Raw genomic sequence first — 18,630 nt, 5'->3', positions numbered from 1 at the left:
TGTATCTGTGTAGATGAATCGGACGGTGGAAATCACTGAGGACCCGATCTTTATAAAGACTCGTCAGGATTTGATGTGGTTCATTATCGAAGCTTTATATGAACAACACAGCGGCGCCCGATAAGTCGCCACAATGTATCATTCTGGTGATGTAACTGATCTGATACATTGTAGCGAATCCTCAGCTGTGAGCATTAGGCTACAGTAACACATACTGATTGTTTTACTGCTAAAATTAAATATACATTTTTCTATTTTACCATCTGCAGAGGATGAAATGAATTTGAATGTAATGTTTCTATATTTCCCCAGTTGTGCAGTCAGTATCTTCGCAGTTGATAACAGGGAGCAGTAGCCAGTGTTCAGCCTCAGCCCCTAGGAAGCAGTGACAGGGCTGGATGACAGTCATTTCTCCCAAATCTGTAACTGAGCCACAGCACGGAAGAACACGCTCAGAAAACATGGCGGTCTGAATTGTCCTTGTATCTGTGGCGTCTGAAACATTAGGGGTCTCCACCTGTAAGAACAAAAAAAAAAAGGAGAAGCCAGCACTGCTTAAGGTCAGGACACAATACATAAGGTGCACCTGCACATACTAGATTCTATCTGTATTTCAAATATGAGACATTTAGCAAACAATTGATCAATTCCTCCTTTTTTTTTTTTTCTCCACCTGTAAGCGTTGTGGAAGTGACAGCCCCCAGCAGCCCGTCTGCCCCCGGCCGTGGGGGGTTTGCAGCATATACATAATGACGCCTTTAGTGCGTTTCTCGGTTGCAGCGAGTTCTGCGGATGGATAATCCCAGCGACTTATTCAAGTTTGTGTTTGAGGTAAACAGTCCAAGGATTCATTAAAAAAAATAAAGGAAAGACTTATTTACAGTGGGAGCCGGAGGTGTTCAGGCCTGCCCCGAGGCAGAGTTACTGCTAGTGCCCCTCCAATCTCCGAAGCTGAAGAAGGCGCTTCCTCCATAGGCGATCATCACCAGGCAGGCGAAGAACTGGGGGAGGCAAAAAGTCATCACTGAGAGCAGATATATGGCCTTTGACTTATATCCGGTTCCCATTATACGGTCTCTGACTTCTACCCGGCCCCCATTATATGCCCTATGACTTCTACCTGGACCCCATTATACGGTTTTTGACTTCTACCCAGCCCCCCTGAAAGGATCTGAGTAAAGTGAGGGCTTCATGGCCACATTACGGTGACATTATCACACTGCAGAATCACAAACCTGTAATGAATGTGGCCACATTGCAGCACAACAGGCACCAAAGTCCAAATCTGCAGGATTTCAACCCGACCACATCCACTATCATTCACTGTGTATCAGTAATAGACACGGGCAAAGTTATCGTTTAGCTCTAAGCTAATTATATGTCAGTATATAGATTTACACAGCCACCACTAGGGGAGCTCACTATGCACAGATTTAGACAGCAACAACTTGGGGGAGCTCTCTACACACAGATTTATACAGCCACCACTAGAGGGAGCTCACATTAACAGATTTATAGTTGCCACTAGGGTGTGCTCTCTATATACAGATGTATACTGCCAACACTAGAGGCAGCTATCTACCTACATATTTATACATCTACCACTACGAGAGCTCACTGCCAATAGATTTACACAGCTGACAGTAGGGGGAGCTCACTACATACAGATTTATACAGCCACCACTAGAGGAAGCTCACTACATACAAATTTATGCAGCCACCACTAGAGGGAGCTCACTACATACAGATTTATACAGCCACCACTAGCGGGAGCTCATTACATACAGATTTATACAGTCACCACTGGAGGGAGCTCATTACATACAGATTTATACAGCCAACACTAGGGGGAGCTCACATTAACAGATTTATACAGCCACCACTAGAGGGAGCTCATTACATTTAAATGTCCTATCCTTAGGTTCCCGCTGTTCTATTGGTGGGATCCGGCCCACTCACTTTTCAGCTGTTGGTAACTCTGGAGAAGGCCTGGTGTAAACATTGAATGTAAAACGCTGATAAGAGAATGGACCTCATCTCCAATAAATACTCATTTGATCGAATTAATAGGACCCTCAGTTGCGCCGCGCCGCGCCGCAGCAGCGGCTTCCTACAGTCTGATCAGAATGTAAAGCTAAGACCCTCATGCGCAGGCAGATATATATATATATATATATATATATATATATATATATATATATATATATATATATATATATATATATATATATATATATATATACACACATACACACACTCACCGGCCACTTTATTAGGTACACCATGCTAGTAACGGGTTGGACCCCTTTTGCCTTCAGAACTGCCTCAATTCTTCGTGGCATAGATTCAACAAGGTGCTGGAAGCATTCCTCAGAGATTTTGGTCCATATTGACATGATGGCATCACACAGTTGCCGCAGATTTGTCGGCTGCACATCCCAAAGATGCTCCATACAAGGCAGGATGGATCCATGCTTTCATGTTGTTTACGCCAAATTCTGACCCTACCATCCGAATGTCGCAGCAGAAATCGAGACTCATCAGACCAAGCAACGTTTTTCCAATCTTCTACTGTCCAATTTCGATGAGCTTGTGCAAATTGTAGCCTCAGTTTCCTGTTCTTAGCTGAAAGGAGTGGTACCCGGTGTGGTCTTCTGCTGCTGTAGCCCATCTGCCTCAAAGTTCGACGCACTGTGCGTTCAGAGATGCTCTTAGGCCTACCTTGGTTGTAACGGGTGGCGATTTGAGTCACTGTTGCCTTTCTATCAGCTCGAACCAGTCTGCCCATTCTCCTCTGACCTCTGGCATCAACAAGGCATTTCCGCCCACAGAACTGCCGCTCACTGGATTTTTTTTCTTTTTCGGACCATTCTCTGTAAACCCTAGAGATGGTTGTGCGTGAAAATCCCAGTAGATCAGCAGTTTCTGAAATACTCAGACCAGCCCTTCTGGCACCAACAACCATGCCACGTTCAAAGGCACTCAAATCACCTTTCTTCCCCATACTGATGCTCGGTTTGAACTGCAGGAGATTGTCTTGACCATGTCTACATGCCTAAATGCACTGAGTTGCCGCCATGTGATTGGCTGATTAGAAATTAAGTGTTAACAAGAAGTTGGACAGGTGTACCTAATAAAGTGGCCAGTGAGTGTGTGTGTATATATATATGTATGTATGTATATATATATATATATATATATATAATATAGTAAGTGCCTGGCGGCGTTAGGTCTATATCTCATTTATGGAGGCACGGGCCGCGCGCTTTTATCAGCATAAAACAATGAAAGGAGCTGGAGTGCAGGACGGGTGACCATCACCAATCTCCAGATTTATACTGTGATGGTGCAATCAATGGCGCTATATACGCGCGTAACATCAGAGAGTGACTGAGCTGCGGCTGCAGGTGGTTATCACGGTGTCAGGGCCGGACAGGGACGGGGGAGTATCCCAACCCCCGCTGCCTGGCGGAGTCACTCCCAGAGAGGTGACTAATATTCGGTCATTATCGCCGGCACTGCTCCGTCTGGTGTGAGGCCGTGTGTGGCGGCGCTTCATGGGCACCACAGAGCTCCATGACCACTGGTCCTGGCACATTATGTCAGCCCGGAGGATATATCGGGGGTCTGCTGAGAGCGCGGTGTCCTCAATGAACCCAGTCTGATAAATACAGGAGGCCGATCTTTGCTGGGAGTTGTGGTTCCACCAAAACTGGAGATTCTAACAAAAATTGTATTTGAGCCGCTGTGCAGTACATCTCCCAGCATCCGACATGATGGTGTATGTTATGGCGTCTTACCGCGGCGGCTGCTCGCTTGTTGTATTCATTTCCTGAGGGTTCTCCCAGCTTCGTGGATGCTGCGCAGGTGATGAATGCGGTGATGTACAGGACAAAGGCCGCCGCGTGGTAAATAAACACCTGCGGGCGAGAAGAAAATATCAGATCCCCAGCTGATGGTGAGCGGGTCAGCGTGGGCCGTCTTACATCAGGCACCTGCCCTTTAACACTGTGCTGCGCCTCACTTCTATGGGGTTATTGAGTATGAGGCCGAGCAGCTCGGCTGTGTCCGTGTCTCCCATAGAAGTGAACAGACCCCTCCCCATTTTTTTCTCCATGTACGTGTGACACCGATGGCGGACGATGCGGCACTCACCGTCAGAGGCCAAGGAACAAAGATGATCCTCTTGTGCAGCTGCAGAAAGAACAACAAGAAGAGGACGAGGGTGAGCAGCCAGAAGAAGATGGCCACGAACAAGACCCAGCCGAACGCCGCCACGTAATAGTGCTTGGTGTCCGCGATCAGCGCCCAGACGATGAGACCCAGGACCTGCAAGAGAGCAACGATCTGCCCCATCAGAAACGATCTGCCCCATCATCACCCTGCAGGGCTGGAGGGGAAAGAAAATCTGCAGGAAATGCGTCAGTCTGATTCACAGATCACGTGCTCCAGTCACGTCCAGAGCTGCAATCACATGCACCAGTCACCTCCAGATCTGCAATCACATGCACTAGTCACCTCCAGAGCTGCAATCACATGTACCAGTCACCTCCCGAGCTGCAACCACATGCACTAGTCACTTCTACAGCTGCAATCACATGCTGTAGTTACCTCTAGATCTGCAATCACATGCTCCAGTTACCTCTAGATCTGCAATCACATGCACCAATCACTTTAGAGCTTCGATCACATGCACCAGTCACCACCAGAGCTGCAATCACATGCACTAGTCACCTCCAGAGCTGCAATCACATGCACTAGTCACCTCCAGAGCTGCAATCACATGCACCAGTCACCTCCAGAGCTGCAATCACATGCACCAGTCACCTCCAGAGCTTCAGTCACATGCTCCAGTGGCATACACAGCCACAGTCACAGCTGCAGACACCATAACAATTTACATGCACAAGCCACAGCAAAATCTGCGTTCACAATTTCTACTCCGGTTGCATCCAGAGCAGCATTCACAGCATGCATGCACCAGTTGCATCCACATAACGAGGAGGGGTCCTGTAGAAATGACAGTGCGGACCCCTCTCACAGCGTCCTATTGGGCATATTCTATCACCGCTATACGAGTCCTGGGTGACACATCCCCTTTAATGGCAGCCATCTTGGTTACCCCTCAGTTTTCTTATAAACGGATGAGAAAACTTGAAAAAGAAAATAGGAACTGCAGAATTCATTGAGGACCACGATGTGGCTGAAAACAGAGGGCAAAAGCGCTCCATATGCCGTAAATGTTTTGGGGCCGGTTCTACGCCAGTGTCGGTGCCAGGGACGGGGTGCGGCTGTCGGTGTTGTGCAAAACTCCAGGACTGGTTGGTGCTGACGACAAACCCACAGAACTTAACCTTTGTATCCGGCCCGTCCTCCCTGAAATAATCACATCATTTCCCTGCAGATTCCCCCCTGAAACGCTCTGTGCTGCTGTGATCGTCACTGTTTACAGGGCGCTGGAAGCAGAGTCCTGACGTCGGGGCTCGTGTGACGCCCACAATGGGGCGATTCTTTAGTGATTTTGTAAGAAGAGATCGGTCCACATGACAGCCCCCACTATGCAGAAAGTGGTCACTGAACCTTAGGGGGCGGCCAGGTGGTCTCCAGAGAGGAGCAGGACCCGGGTCAGCGGCCACGTCAGTAGTCACCGGCCGGGATCCAGCGGTACCCCTGCGGTTAGCCGGTCCGGCAGATGTCATGTGTGCATTGAGCCACTAGGTGGAGGCGGTGTGCAGGGCTCTGACGTGGCTGCTGACCGGGGTCAATATGGCGGCACATGGGGTCACTGGGGCTACAGGCAATAAATGGGCCGCTATGTTCTCCCCGACCTCTCGATAGGAAATCACGGCTCTTCGGTGACCCTTGGACTTTGGTGTCAATAATAAACCAGATCTGTGACCCGCGGAGCTTGTGATCTAATGGATCTTTATAGATCTGATCATTAATCGTTGCACATTTCCTTATACACTTGTCGTATCCTTTCCTCGCCATCTCCCACATCTCTGCTTGCTGTCAGTGAAGCGATCTTATGTCCGGGTCTGACACTTCTTACAGCAGAGGGTTTGTTACATTTTGGATCCAGTCATGTAACCGCAGGCTCCATAGATACAATGTAACTAAGGACAGCACACCAGATGCAAGTGTAACAAACCCTCAGCTGTGAGCAGTGTCGAGTGTGTATTTCAGTCTCTGGCTGTAAAGAATGTTCACATTCACTGACAGCGAACAGAAAAAACGTGTATTCAGCCTTTGCTGATACCGCGCAGAAAGCGGCTGCAAGCGGCGACTGCGTTATTCTGCAGTGTCTCCCGCTAGCTCGGTGCTGTGGTATTTCCAGTTCGCTTGGTGCTGCGGTATTTCCCACTTGCTTGGTGCTGCAGTAGCTTTCTGTGCTGCGGTATCTCTCGCTTGGTGCTGCGGTGTCTCCCGCTCGTTCGGTGCTGCGGCATCTCCTGTTAGCTCAGTGCTGTGGTATTTCCCACTCGCTCGGTGCTGCGGTGTCTCTGTTGTGGTATTTCCGGCTCGCTCGGTACTGCCGCGTCTCCTGTTAGCTTGGTGCTGCAGTATTTCCTGCTCGCTCTGTGCTGCGGCGTTTCCTGTTAGCTCGGTGCTGCAACATCTCCTGTTAGCTTGGTGCTGCGGTATTTCCCACTCGCTCGGTGCTGCGGTGTCTCCCACTCGCTCAGTGCTGCGGATTTTTCTGTTAGCTTGGTGCTGCAGTATTTCCCGCTCGCTCGGTGCTGCAGTATTTCCCGATCGCTCGGTGCTGCGGCGTCTCCCATTAGCTCGGTGTTGCGGCATCTCTCACTCTGTGCTGCGGTATTTCCCACTCGCTTGGTGCTGCGGTATTTCCCACTCGCTTGGTGCTGCGGTATTTCCTGTTTGCTCGGTGCTGCGGTATTTCCCGCTCGCTCGGTGCTGCGGTGTCTCCCGTTAGCTCGGTGCTGCGGTATTTCCCGCTCGCTCGGTGCCGCGGTGTCTCCCGTTAGCACGGTGCTGCGGTATTTCCCGCTTGCTCGGTGCCGCGGTGTCTCCCGTTAGCTCATTGATGCGGTGTCTCCTGCAAGCTCGGTGCTCCGTAATTTCCCGCTCGCTCGGTGCTGCGGCGTCTCCCGTTAGCTCGGTTCTGCGGTATTTCCCGCTTGCTCGGTGCTGTGGCGTCTCCCGTTTGCTCAGTGCTGCGGTATTTCCAGCTCGCTCGGTGCTGCGGTGTCTTCTGCTAGCTTGGTTCTGCGGTATTTCCCGCTTGCTCGGTGCTGTGGCGTCTCCTGTTTGCTCGGTGCTGCGGTATTTCCCGCTTGCTTGGTGCTGCGGCGTCTCCCGCTAGCTTGGTGCTGCGGTGTCTCCCGCTAGCTTGGTGCTGCGGTATTTCCCGCTTGCTTGGTGCTGTGGCGTCTTCCGTTTTCTCGGTGCTGCGGTATTTCCCGCTCGCTCAGTGCTGCTGTGTCTCCTGTTTTCTCGGTGCTGCAGTATTTCCCGCTCGCTTGGTGCTGCGGTGTCTCCCGTTAGCTCGGTGCTGCGGTATTTTCCGCTCGCTCGGTGCTGCGGTATTTCCCGTTAGCTTGGTGCTGCGGTATTTCCCGCTCGGTGATGCAGTGGTGTCTCCCGTTAGCTTGGTGCTGCGGTATTTCCAGCTTGCTCGGTGCTGTGGCGTCTCCTGTTTGCTCGGTGCTGCGGTATTTCCTGCTCGCTTGGTGCTGCGGCGTCTCACGTTAGCTTGGTGTTGCGGTATTTCCCGCTTGCTCGGTGCTGTGTCGTCTCCCGTTTTCTCGGTGCTGCGGTATTTCCCGCTTGCTCGGTGCTTCCTGTTAGCTCGGTGCTGCGGTATTTCCCGCTCTCTCGGTGCTGCGGTGTCTCCCATTTTCTCGGTGCTGTGATGTCTCCCGTTAGCTCGATGCTGCGGTATTTCCCGCTCGCTCGGTGCTGCGGTGTCTCCCGTTAGCTCAGTGCGGCGGTATTTCCCGCTTGCTCGGTGCTGTGGCGTTTCTCGCTTGCTTGGTGCTGCGGCGTCTCCCGTTAGCTTGGTGCTACGGTATTTCCCGTTTTCTCGGTGCTGCGGTATTTCCCGCTCGCTCGGTGCTGCGGTGTCTCCTGTTAGCTTGGTGCTGCGGTATTTCCCGCTCGCTCGGTGATGCGGTATTTCCCGCTTGCTCGGTGATGCGGTGTCTTCTGCTAGCTCGGTGCTGCGGTATTTCCCGCTTGCTCGGTGCTGTGGCGTCTCCCGTTAGCTTGGTGCTATGGTATTTCCCGCTCGCAAGGTGCAGCGGTGTCTCCTGTTAGCTTGGTGCTGCGGTATTTCCCGCTCGCTCGGTGATGCGGTATTTCCCACTTGCTCGGTGATGCGGTGTCTTCTGCTAGCTCGGTGCTGCGGTATTTCCCGCTCGCTCGGTGCTGCGGTGTCTCCTGTTAGCTTGGTGCTGCGGTATTTCCCGCTCGCTCGGTGATGCGGTGGTGTCTCCCGCTCGCTCGGTGCTGCGGTATTTCCCGCTTGCTCGGTGATGCGGTGTCTTCTGCTAGCTCGGTGCTGCGGTATTTCCCTTTCGCTCGGTGCTGCGCTCGCTCAGGCATCCAAGTGGATGCCACTTGCTCTTGTCTCGGACTTTCCTCCCCAGAGGCCCTCGGGGAAGGGGAGGATAAACCGAATAAACAAAGGCATCCCCATGGATCTGAGCGGGGACCCCCACGGGGCGGATGATTAGGGTCATACTACATTGGCCGGTGCCCAGTGGCCCCCGGGCTTCCCACATAGTCCAGTGGAAGGCTTTGGGGCCCCAAGACCCGGGTGAGATTACAACCCCTGCACCTATTGTAGCTGTGCCGGTCCCTGATGGTCACGCCATATGATGGCCGGTACTTACAAGCTCCACCATGATGAGGATCCCAGGGATGGATTTTAGGAAGGAGATGTCCGGCCTGGGGCAGAATCCTCCTCCGCCGGAGGTCTCCGGGGTGCTGGTCTGGGTGCTGACTTTGGCAGGGAATTCGGCCATGGTGTTGGGGATCCGTCACATGCGGGTGTGGACAGGACGGGCGAGGAGCAGACACTGGGGCTCGCCTCCACTCGCTCCCAGCGTTCCCTACCTACGCCCCAGACACCAAGGTGCAGGGGGCGGGCGCAGCGGTTACACAGTAATAGGATCCGTGCACCCAACACACACGGGGCAAAGTCTGCGACAATAGTCTCACCTGTGCTCGCTGCGGCGCGAAGGCGCTCCGTGCTTAACCCTCCACCTGCCGGAGCAGAAGGTGCAACCAGAGGGGCCACATGGGGTGAAGGGCCACATCCAGCTCCAAAGTATTGGCAGGGCCGGTTTTAGACAAAGTGGGGCCCTAGGCAAAATTCAAAGTGGGGCCCCAAATTCTGAAACATTGCACTAACAACCACACTACAGTCAATTCAGTGCATTGAAGTGAGTTTTTAACTAGTAGCAACATCTTTAACCCCCAAGAAGCCACTAAATAGCAAAGACAAAATTTCTGTCCAAGGAGTAAAACATGGTGCGGGCCCGAACAGCGATAGAGTAACTGAACCTGCGTCTCAGAGGCAGGTTCAGTTACTGCACAGGCAGAAACCTGCCACTGGGGCCGGGAGCAGAAGAGATGGGGCCCAATATGGTGTCATTAGGATAATCATCGCAATTATCTTGCATGAGAGAATATACACTAGTGTGAGCGACCCCTATAAGGATATGTGCACACGGTGCGGATTTGGCTGCGGATCTGCAGCAGACTTGGCCCTGCGGATTCGCAGCAGTTTTCCATGTGATGTACAGTACTATGTAAACCTATGGAAAACCAAATCCGCTGTGCCCATGCTGTGGAAAATTCCACACGGAAACGCTGCGGTTTATTTTCCGCAGCATGTCAATTCTTTGTGCGGATTCTGCAGCGTTTTACATGTATTCCATAATAGGAATACAAAGGTGTAAAAACGCAGGTGGAATCCAAACAAAATCTGCATAAAATCCGCAGATAATCCGCGGTGAATCTGCAGATAAAACGCAGGGGTTTTACCTGCTGATTCTTCAGAATCCACGCGGAAAAATCCGCAATGGAATCTGCAAAGTGTGCACATATAGCCTCACAGAACAAAGTGGTCCCGTGGCTAGCGATCAGTGACATCATCACTCCTGGTGCCAGCGCACACTGCAGAGCGGCCTGTGCAGGATGCTGACAAGTGACAGTAGGTATCATTCATTTTTTTTATATCACTTTTTTTTTTCATTTCTTTTTTACGTTAATTACATTGTAGTTTTGGTTGTGTTGCTGACTGCGCAGACTGCAGTGTGTGACTGGTGTGGTAGTGCAGACAGTTGAAAAAAACTCACCAGTAAGCAGTGAAGTGTCTTCTGATATGGGAACACTTGTCTTCTGGGTGGCAGCACAGCTCCTGCATTTTTGTGTCCCTGACAGGGGCTGCTGAATGCTGTGCAGCCTCAGGACAACGTCAGTGGTCAGGTTACCGTGTCACATAGGAAGGTCCTGCCGCTGAACAGCAGCTGCAGTGCCAGCCCAGGACACAGTATAAAGTATAACCTGAAGCCTGCTGCACAGTGAGGATGGACGGCCACAGCGGAAGAACAGGAGAACATGCAGAGCGCAGGTCAGGTCAGTATAACACGCCTGACTGCTTCTGCCTCAGGGATTGCAGCCGCTGAGCCGACATAGATAACACAGACAAGGCAGTGCAGCGCCGCCAGGAAACAACTCACAATTGCAGATCAGATAAGAGACAGATGCACTTATGTCTGCCTCTTCTGCAAAGCAAAGCACTGCCTTGTGCTATTTTAATTGTAAGCAAGCTCCATTGTGGTCATGGAACCAGCAGGGGGCCCTTGGAGGAGCGGGGGCCCCAGGCAGCTGCCTGGTCTGCCTGTGCTAAACGCCGGCCCTGAGTATTGGACTGCAAACACTGGCCTCCCCGCTATTACACAATGGGGAGGAGTGCTGCGTGTTATGCTACTGTATCACTCATGATGGGATTAGATACAGTACCTAAGGCAACAGTGTCATGAACTCGAGGCTTAGCTGCAGCTACACGGTCCCTGGGAACCTTCCACTAATATAGTTACAGGGTCAAATATCTCATCAGTGCGGTGTACACTATTATGGCTGATTGGTGCTAATCATGGCGGAACAGTCACGTTATTAGCTTAGTGACGTTGTATTGTCACAACTGCGAGAGCAGAGCGACGTCCCCACCCCGACCAACACTACATAGCACATATGGGGGCAGTATTATACTACTGTAGTTCTATCCTTGTTCCATAGGGGGCAGTATTATACTAGTTCTATCCTTGTACATAGGGGCAGTATTATACTAGTTCTAGTCTTGTAGATAGGCAATTATATAGTAGATAATACTGCCCCCTAAGGGTCACTTCCATCTTTCTGTCCTTCTGTCTGTCTGTCACGGATATTCATTGGTCGCGGCCTCTATCTGTCATGGAAATCCAAGTCGCTGATTGGTCATAGCAGTTTTGCTGTGACCAATCAGCGACGGGCACAGGCCGGCGGCAAAATGGCCACTCCTTCCTCCCCGCAGTCAGTGCCCGCTCCATAATCCCCTCCACTCAGCGCTCACACAGGGTTAATGGCAGCGGAAACGGACCACATTATGCCGCGGATAACGCACTTCGTTACCGCTGCTATTAACCCTGTGTGACCAACTTTTTTACTATTGATGCTGCCTACGCGGCATCAATAGTAAAAAAGATCTAATGTTAAAAAAAAAAAAAATGGTTATATACTCACCGTCCGTCGGCCCCTCGGATCCAGAACTGGCCTTTCCTTCTCCTCGCGACGCTCCGGTGACTGCTCCATGCATTGCGGTCTCGCGAGATTATGATGTAGCGGTCTCGCAAGACCGCTACGTCATCATCTCGCGAGACTGCAATGCACTCTTGGGACCGGAGCGCGCGAGGAGCGTCGGTAACCGCTTCGCCTGCATCCGGGGCCAACTGAAGGCGAGTATATAACTAGTTTTTATTTTAATTCTTTTTTTTTTTTTAACAGGGATATGATGCCCACATTGCTATATACTGCGTGGGCTGTGCAAAATATTACGTGGCTGTGCAATATACTACGTGGGCTGTGCAGTGTACTACGTGGGCTGTGCAGTGTACTACGTGGGCTGTGCAATACACTGCGTGGGCTGTGCAATACACTGCGTGGGCTGTGCAATACACTGCGTGGGCTGTGCAATACACTGTGTGGCCTGTGCAATACACTGCGTGGCCTGTGCTATACACTGCGTGGCCTGTGCTATACACTGCGTGGCCTGTGCTATACACTGCGTGGCCTGTGCTATACACTGCGTGGCCTGTGCTATACACTGCGTGGCCTGTGCTATACACTACATGGCCTGTGCTATACACTGCGTGGCCTGTGCTATACACTGCGTGGCCTGTGCTATACACTACATGGCCTGTGCTATACACTACGTGGGCTGTTATATGCTCTGTGGGCTGTGCTATATACTACGTGGCTGTGCTATATACTCCGTGGGCTGCTATATACTACGTGGCCGGCCGCAAACAATCAGTGACATGCGCAGTCCGGCTGCGAATTGGCGCGGGATTTGAACCACGCTTCGCTAATTGGTCGCGGCCGACCGAATCCTGTGTATTCAATGTATTATTCTAAAATCTTCATAAATAAACTACATACATATTCTAGAATACCCAATGCGTTAGAATCGGGCTACCATCTAGTAGTAGTTATATTCTTGTACATAGGAGCAATATTATAGTAGCTATATTCTTGTACATAGGGGCAGTATTATAGTAGTTTTATTCTTGCACATAGGGGCAGTATTATAGTAGTTTTATTCTTGCACATAGGGACAGTATTATAGTAGTTTTATTCTTGTACATAGGAGCAGTATTATAGTAGTTATATTCTTGTACATAGGGACAAGTATTATAGTAGTTCTAGTCTTGCACATAGGGGGCAGTATTATACTAGTTCTAGTCTTGCACATAGGGGGCAGTATTATACTAGTTCTAGTCTTGCACATAGGGGGCAGTATTATACTAGTTCTAGTCTTGCACATAGGGGGCAGTATTATACTAGTTCTAGTCTTGCACATAGGGGGCAGTATTATACTAGTTCTAGTCTTGCACATAGGGGGCAGTATTATACTAGTTCTAGTCTTGCACATAGGGGGCAGTATTATACTAGTTCTAGTCTTGCACATAGGGGGCAGTATTATACTAGTTCTAGTCTTGCACATAGGGGGCAGTATTATACTAGTTCTAGTCTTGCACATAGGGGGCAGTATTATACTAGTTCTAGTCTTGCACATAGGGGGCAGTATTATACTAGTTCTAGTCTTGCACATAGGGGGCAGTATTATACTAGTTCTAGTCTTGTACATAGGAGCAGTATTATACTAGTTCTAGTCTTGCACATAGGGGGCAGTATTATACTAGTTCTAGTCTTGCACATAGGGGGCAGTATTATACTAGTTCTAGTCTTGCACATAGGAGCAGTATTATACTAGTTCTAGTCTTGCACATAGGGGGCAGTATTATACTAGTTCTAGTCTTGCACATAGGAGCAGTATTATACTAGTTCTAGTCTTGCACATAGGGGGCAGTATTATACTAGTTCTAGTCTTGCACATAGGGGGCAGTATTATACTAGTTCTAGTCTTGCACATAGGGGGCAGTATTATACTAGTTCTAGTCTTGTACATAGGAGCAGTATTATACTAGTTCTAGTCTTGCACATAGGGGGCAGTATTATACTAGTTCTAGTCTTGCACATAGGGGGCAGTATTATACTAGTTCTAGTCTTGCACATAGGGGGCAGTATTATACTAGTTCTAGTCTTGCACATAGGGGGCAGTATTATACTAGTTCTAGTCTTGCACATAGGGGGCAGTATTATACTAGTTCTAGTCTTGCACATAGGGGGCAGTATTATACTAGTTCTAGTCTTGCACATAGGGGGCAGTATTATACTAGTTCTAGTCTTGCACATAGGGGGCAGTATTATACTAGTTCTAGTCTTGCACATAGGGGGCAGTATTATACTAGTTCTAGTCTTGCACATAGGGGGCAGTATTATACTAGTTCTAGTCTTGCACATAGGGGGCAGTATTATACTAGTTATATTCTTGTAGATAGGGGGCAGTATTATCTACTATATAATTGCCTAAGGGTCACTTCCATCTTTCTGTCCTTCTGTCTGTCTGTCACGGATATTCATTGGTCGCGGCCTCTATCTGTCATGGAAATCCAAGTCGCTGATTGGTCATAGCCGTTTTGCTGTGACCAATCAGCGACGGGCACAGGCCGGCGGCAAAATGGCCACTCCTTCCTCCCCGCAGTCAGTGCCCGCTCCATAATCCCCTCCACTCAGCGCTCACACAGGGTTAATGGCAGCGGAAACTGACCGCGTTATGCCCCGGATAACGCACTTCGTTACCGCTGCTATTAACCCTGTGTGACCAACTTTTTTACTATTGATGCTGCCTACGCGGCATCAATAGTAAAAAAGATCTAATGTTAAAAAAATAAATAAAAAAAAATCGTTATATACTCACCGTCCGTCGGCCCCTCGGATCCAGAACTGGCCTTTCCTTCTCCTCGCGACGCTCCGGTGACTGCTCCATGCATTGCGGTCTCGCGAGATTATGATGTAGCGGTCTCGCAAGACCGCTATGTCATCATCTCGCGAGACTGCAATGCACTCTTGGGACCGGAGCGCGCGAGGAGCGTCAGTAACCGCTTCGCCTGCATCCGGGGCCAACTGAAGGCGAGTATATAACTAGATTTTATTTTAATTTTTTTTTAACAGGGATATGATGCCCACATTGCTATACACTCACCGGCCACTTTATTAGGTACACCATGCTAGTAACGGGTTGGACCCCTTTTGCCTTCAGAACTGCCTCAATTCTTCGTGGCATAGATTCAACAAGGTGCTGGAAGCATTCCTCAGAGATTTTGGTCCATATTGACATGATGGCATCACACAGTTGCCGCAGATTTGTCGGCTGCACATCCCAAAGATGCTCCATACAAGGCAGGATGGATCCATGTTTTCATGTTGTTTACGCCAAATTCTGACCCTACCATGCGAATGTCGCAGCAGAAATCGAGACTCATCAGACCAAGCAACGTTTTTCCAATCTTCTACTGTCCAATTTCGATGAGCTTGTGCAAATTGTAGCCTCAGTTTCCTGTTCTTAGCTGAAAGGAGTGGTACCCGGTGTGGTCTTCTGCTGCTGTAGCCCATATGCCTCAAAGTTCGACGCACTGTGCGTTCAGAGATGCTCTTAGGCCTACCTTGGTTGTAACGGGTGGCGATTTGAGTCACTGTTGCCTTTCTATCAGCTCGAACCAGTCTGCCCATTCTCCTCTGACCTCTGGCATCAACAAGGCATTTCCGCCCACAGAACTGCCGCTCACTGGATTTTTTTTCTTTTTCGGGCCATTCTCTGTAAACCCTAGAGATGGTTGTGCGTGAAAATCCCAGTAGATCAGCAGTTTCTGAAATACTCAGACCAGCCCTTCTGGCACCAACAACCATGCCACGTTCAAAGGCACTCAAATCACCTTTCTTCCCCATACTGATGCTCGGTTTGAACTGCAGGAGATTGTCTTGACCATGTCTACATGCCTAAATGCACTGAGCTGCCGCCATGTGATTGGCTGATTAGAAATTAAGTGTTAACAAGAAGTTGGACAGATGTACCTAATAAAGTGGCCAGTGAGTGTATACTGCGTGGGCTGTGCAATATATTACGTGGCTGTGCAATATACTACGTGGGCTGTGCAATATACTGCGTGGGCTGTGCAGTGTACTACGTGGGCTGTGCAGTGTACTACGTGGGCTGTGCAGTGTACTACGTGGGCTGTGCAGTGTACTACGTGGCTGTGCAATACACTGCGTGGGCTGTGCAATACACTGCGTGGGCTGTGCAATACACTGCGTAGCCTGTGCAATACACTGCGTGGCCTGTGCAATACACTGCGTGGCCTGTGCAATACACTGCGTGGCCTGTGCAATACACTGCGTGGCCTGTGCAATACACTGCGTGGCCTGTGCAATACACTGCGTGGCCTGTGCAATACACTGCGTGGCCTGTGCTATACACTGCGTGGCCTGTGCTATACACTGCGTGGCCTGTGCTATACACTGCGTGGCCTGTGCTATACACTGCGTGGCCTGTGCTATACACTGCGTGGCCTGTGCTATACACTGCGTGGCCTGTGCTATACACTGCGTGGCCTGTGCTATACACTGCGTGGCCTGTGCTATACACTGCGTGGCCTGTGCTATACACTGCGTGGCCTGTGCTATACACTGCGTGGCCTGTGCTATACACTGCGTGGCCTGTGCTATACACTGCGTGGCCTGTGCTATACACTACGTGGGCTGTTATACGCTATGTGGGCTGTTATACACTCCGTGGCTGTGCTATATACTCCGTGGGCTGTTATATACTACGTGGCTGTGCTATATACTACGTGGGCTGTTATATACTACGTGGCCGGCCGCTTACAATCAGTGACATGCGCAGTCCGGCTGCGAATTGGCGCGGGATTTGAACCACGCTTCGCTAATTGGTCGCAGCTGACCGAATCCTGTGTATTCAATGTATTATTCTAAAATCTTCATAAATAAACTACATACATATTCTAGAATACCCAATGCGTTAGAATCGGGCTACCATCTAGTAGTAGTTATATTCTTGTACATAGGAGCAATATTATAGTAGCTATATTCTTGTACATAGGGGCAGTATTATAGTAGTTTTATTCTTGCACATAGGGGCAGTATTATAGTAGTTTTATTCTTGTACATAGGAGCAGTATTATACTAGTTCTAGTCTTGCACATAGGGGGCAGTATTATACTAGTTCTAGTCTTGCACATAGGGGGCAGTATTATACTAGTTCTAGTCTTGCACATAGGGGGCAGTATTATACTAGTTCTAGTCTTGCACATAGGGGGCAGTATTATACTAGTTCTAGTCTTGCACATAGGGGGCAGTATTATACTAGTTCTAGTCTTGCACATAGGGGGCAGTATTATACTAGTTCTAGTCTTGCACATAGGGGGCAGTATTATACTAGTTCTAGTCTTGCACATAGGGGGCAGTATTATACTAGTTCTAGTCTTGCACATAGGGGGCAGTATTATACTAGTTCTAGTCTTGCACATAGGGGGCAGTATTATACTAGTTCTAGTCTTGCACATAGGGGGCAGTATTATACTAGTTCTAGTCTTGCACATAGGGGGCAGTATTATACTAGTTCTAGTCTTGCACATAGGGGGCAGTATTATACTAGTTCTAGTCTTGCACATAGGAGCAGTATTATACTAGTTCTAGTCTTGCACATAGGGGGCAGTGTTATACTAGTTCTAGTCTTGCACATAGGAGCAGTATTATACTAGTTCTAGTCTTGCACATAGGGGGCAGTATTATACTAGTTCTAGTCTTGCACATAGGGGGCAGTATTATACTAGTTCTAGTCTTGCACATAGGGGGCAGTATTATACTAGTTCTAGTCTTGTACATAGGAGCAGTATTATACTAGTTCTAGTCTTGCACATAGGGGGCAGTATTATACTAGTTCTAGTCTTGCACATAGGGGGCAGTATTATACTAGTTCTAGTCTTGCACATAGGGGGCAGTATTATACTAGTTCTAGTCTTGCACATAGGGGGCAGTATTATACTAGTTCTAGTCTTGCACATAGGGGGCAGTATTATACTAGTTCTAGTCTTGCACATAGGGGGCAGTATTATACTAGTTCTAGTCTTGCACATAGGGGGCAGTATTATACTAGTTCTAGTCTTGCACATAGGGGGCAGTATTATACTAGTTCTAGTCTTGCACATAGGGGGCAGTATTATACTAGTTCTAGTCTTGCACATAGGGGGCAGTATTATACTAGTTCTAGTCTTGCACATAGGGGGCAGTATTATACTAGTTATATTCTTGTAGATAGGGGGCAGTATTATCTACTATATAATTGCCTAAGGGTCACTTCCATCTTTCTGTCCTTCTGTCTGTCTGTCACGGATATTCATTGGTCGCGGCCTCTATCTGTCATGGAAATCCAAGTCGCTGATTGGTCATAGCCGTTTTGCTGTGACCAATCAGCGACGGGCACAGGCCGGCGGCAAAATGGCCACTCCTTCCTCCCCGCAGTCAGTGCCCGCTCCATAATCCCCTCCACTCAGCGCTCACACAGGGTTAATGGCAGCGGAAACTGACCGCGTTATGCCCCGGATAACGCACTTCGTTACCGCTGCTATTAACCCTGTGTGACCAACTTTTTTACTATTGATGCTGCCTACGCGGCATCAATAGTAAAAAAGATCTAATGTTAAAAAAATAAATAAAAAAAAATCGTTATATACTCACCGTCCGTCGGCCCCTCGGATCCAGAACTGGCCTTTCCTTCTCCTCGCGACGCTCCGGTGACTGCTCCATGCATTGCGGTCTCGCGAGATTATGATGTAGCGGTCTCGCAAGACCGCTATGTCATCATCTCGCGAGACTGCAATGCACTCTTGGGACCGGAGCGCGCGAGGAGCGTCAGTAACCGCTTCGCCTGCATCCGGGGCCAACTGAAGGCGAGTATATAACTAGATTTTATTTTAATTT

The 18,630-nt window shown here is 49.4% G+C and overlaps 1 protein-coding gene across 1 annotated transcript; it reads right to left on the bottom strand.

Moving 5' to 3' along the window:
• Positions 1-303: 303 nt before the first annotated feature.
• On the bottom strand, positions 304-9,140 carry PLLP (plasmolipin). The gene is made up of 5 exons (XM_077288780.1): positions 8,859-9,140; positions 4,156-4,329; positions 3,801-3,920; positions 882-1,001; positions 304-517 (listed from the first exon to the last, which is right to left on the bottom strand). Exons 1-4 carry the CDS (start codon positions 8,988-8,990, stop codon positions 900-902), a joined length of 528 nt encoding a protein of 175 aa, XP_077144895.1. The 5' UTR covers positions 8,991-9,140; the 3' UTR covers positions 304-517; positions 882-899.
• Between the last annotated feature and the right edge of the window lie 9,490 nt (positions 9,141-18,630).

This window comes from Ranitomeya variabilis, chromosome 2 (genome assembly GCF_051348905.1).
Source record: "Ranitomeya variabilis isolate aRanVar5 chromosome 2, aRanVar5.hap1, whole genome shotgun sequence".
Taxonomy (NCBI): domain Eukaryota; kingdom Metazoa; phylum Chordata; class Amphibia; order Anura; family Dendrobatidae; genus Ranitomeya; species Ranitomeya variabilis.
The sequence above is the reverse complement of the archived record's forward strand: the minus strand, read 5'-3'. Positions and strand labels throughout refer to the sequence as shown.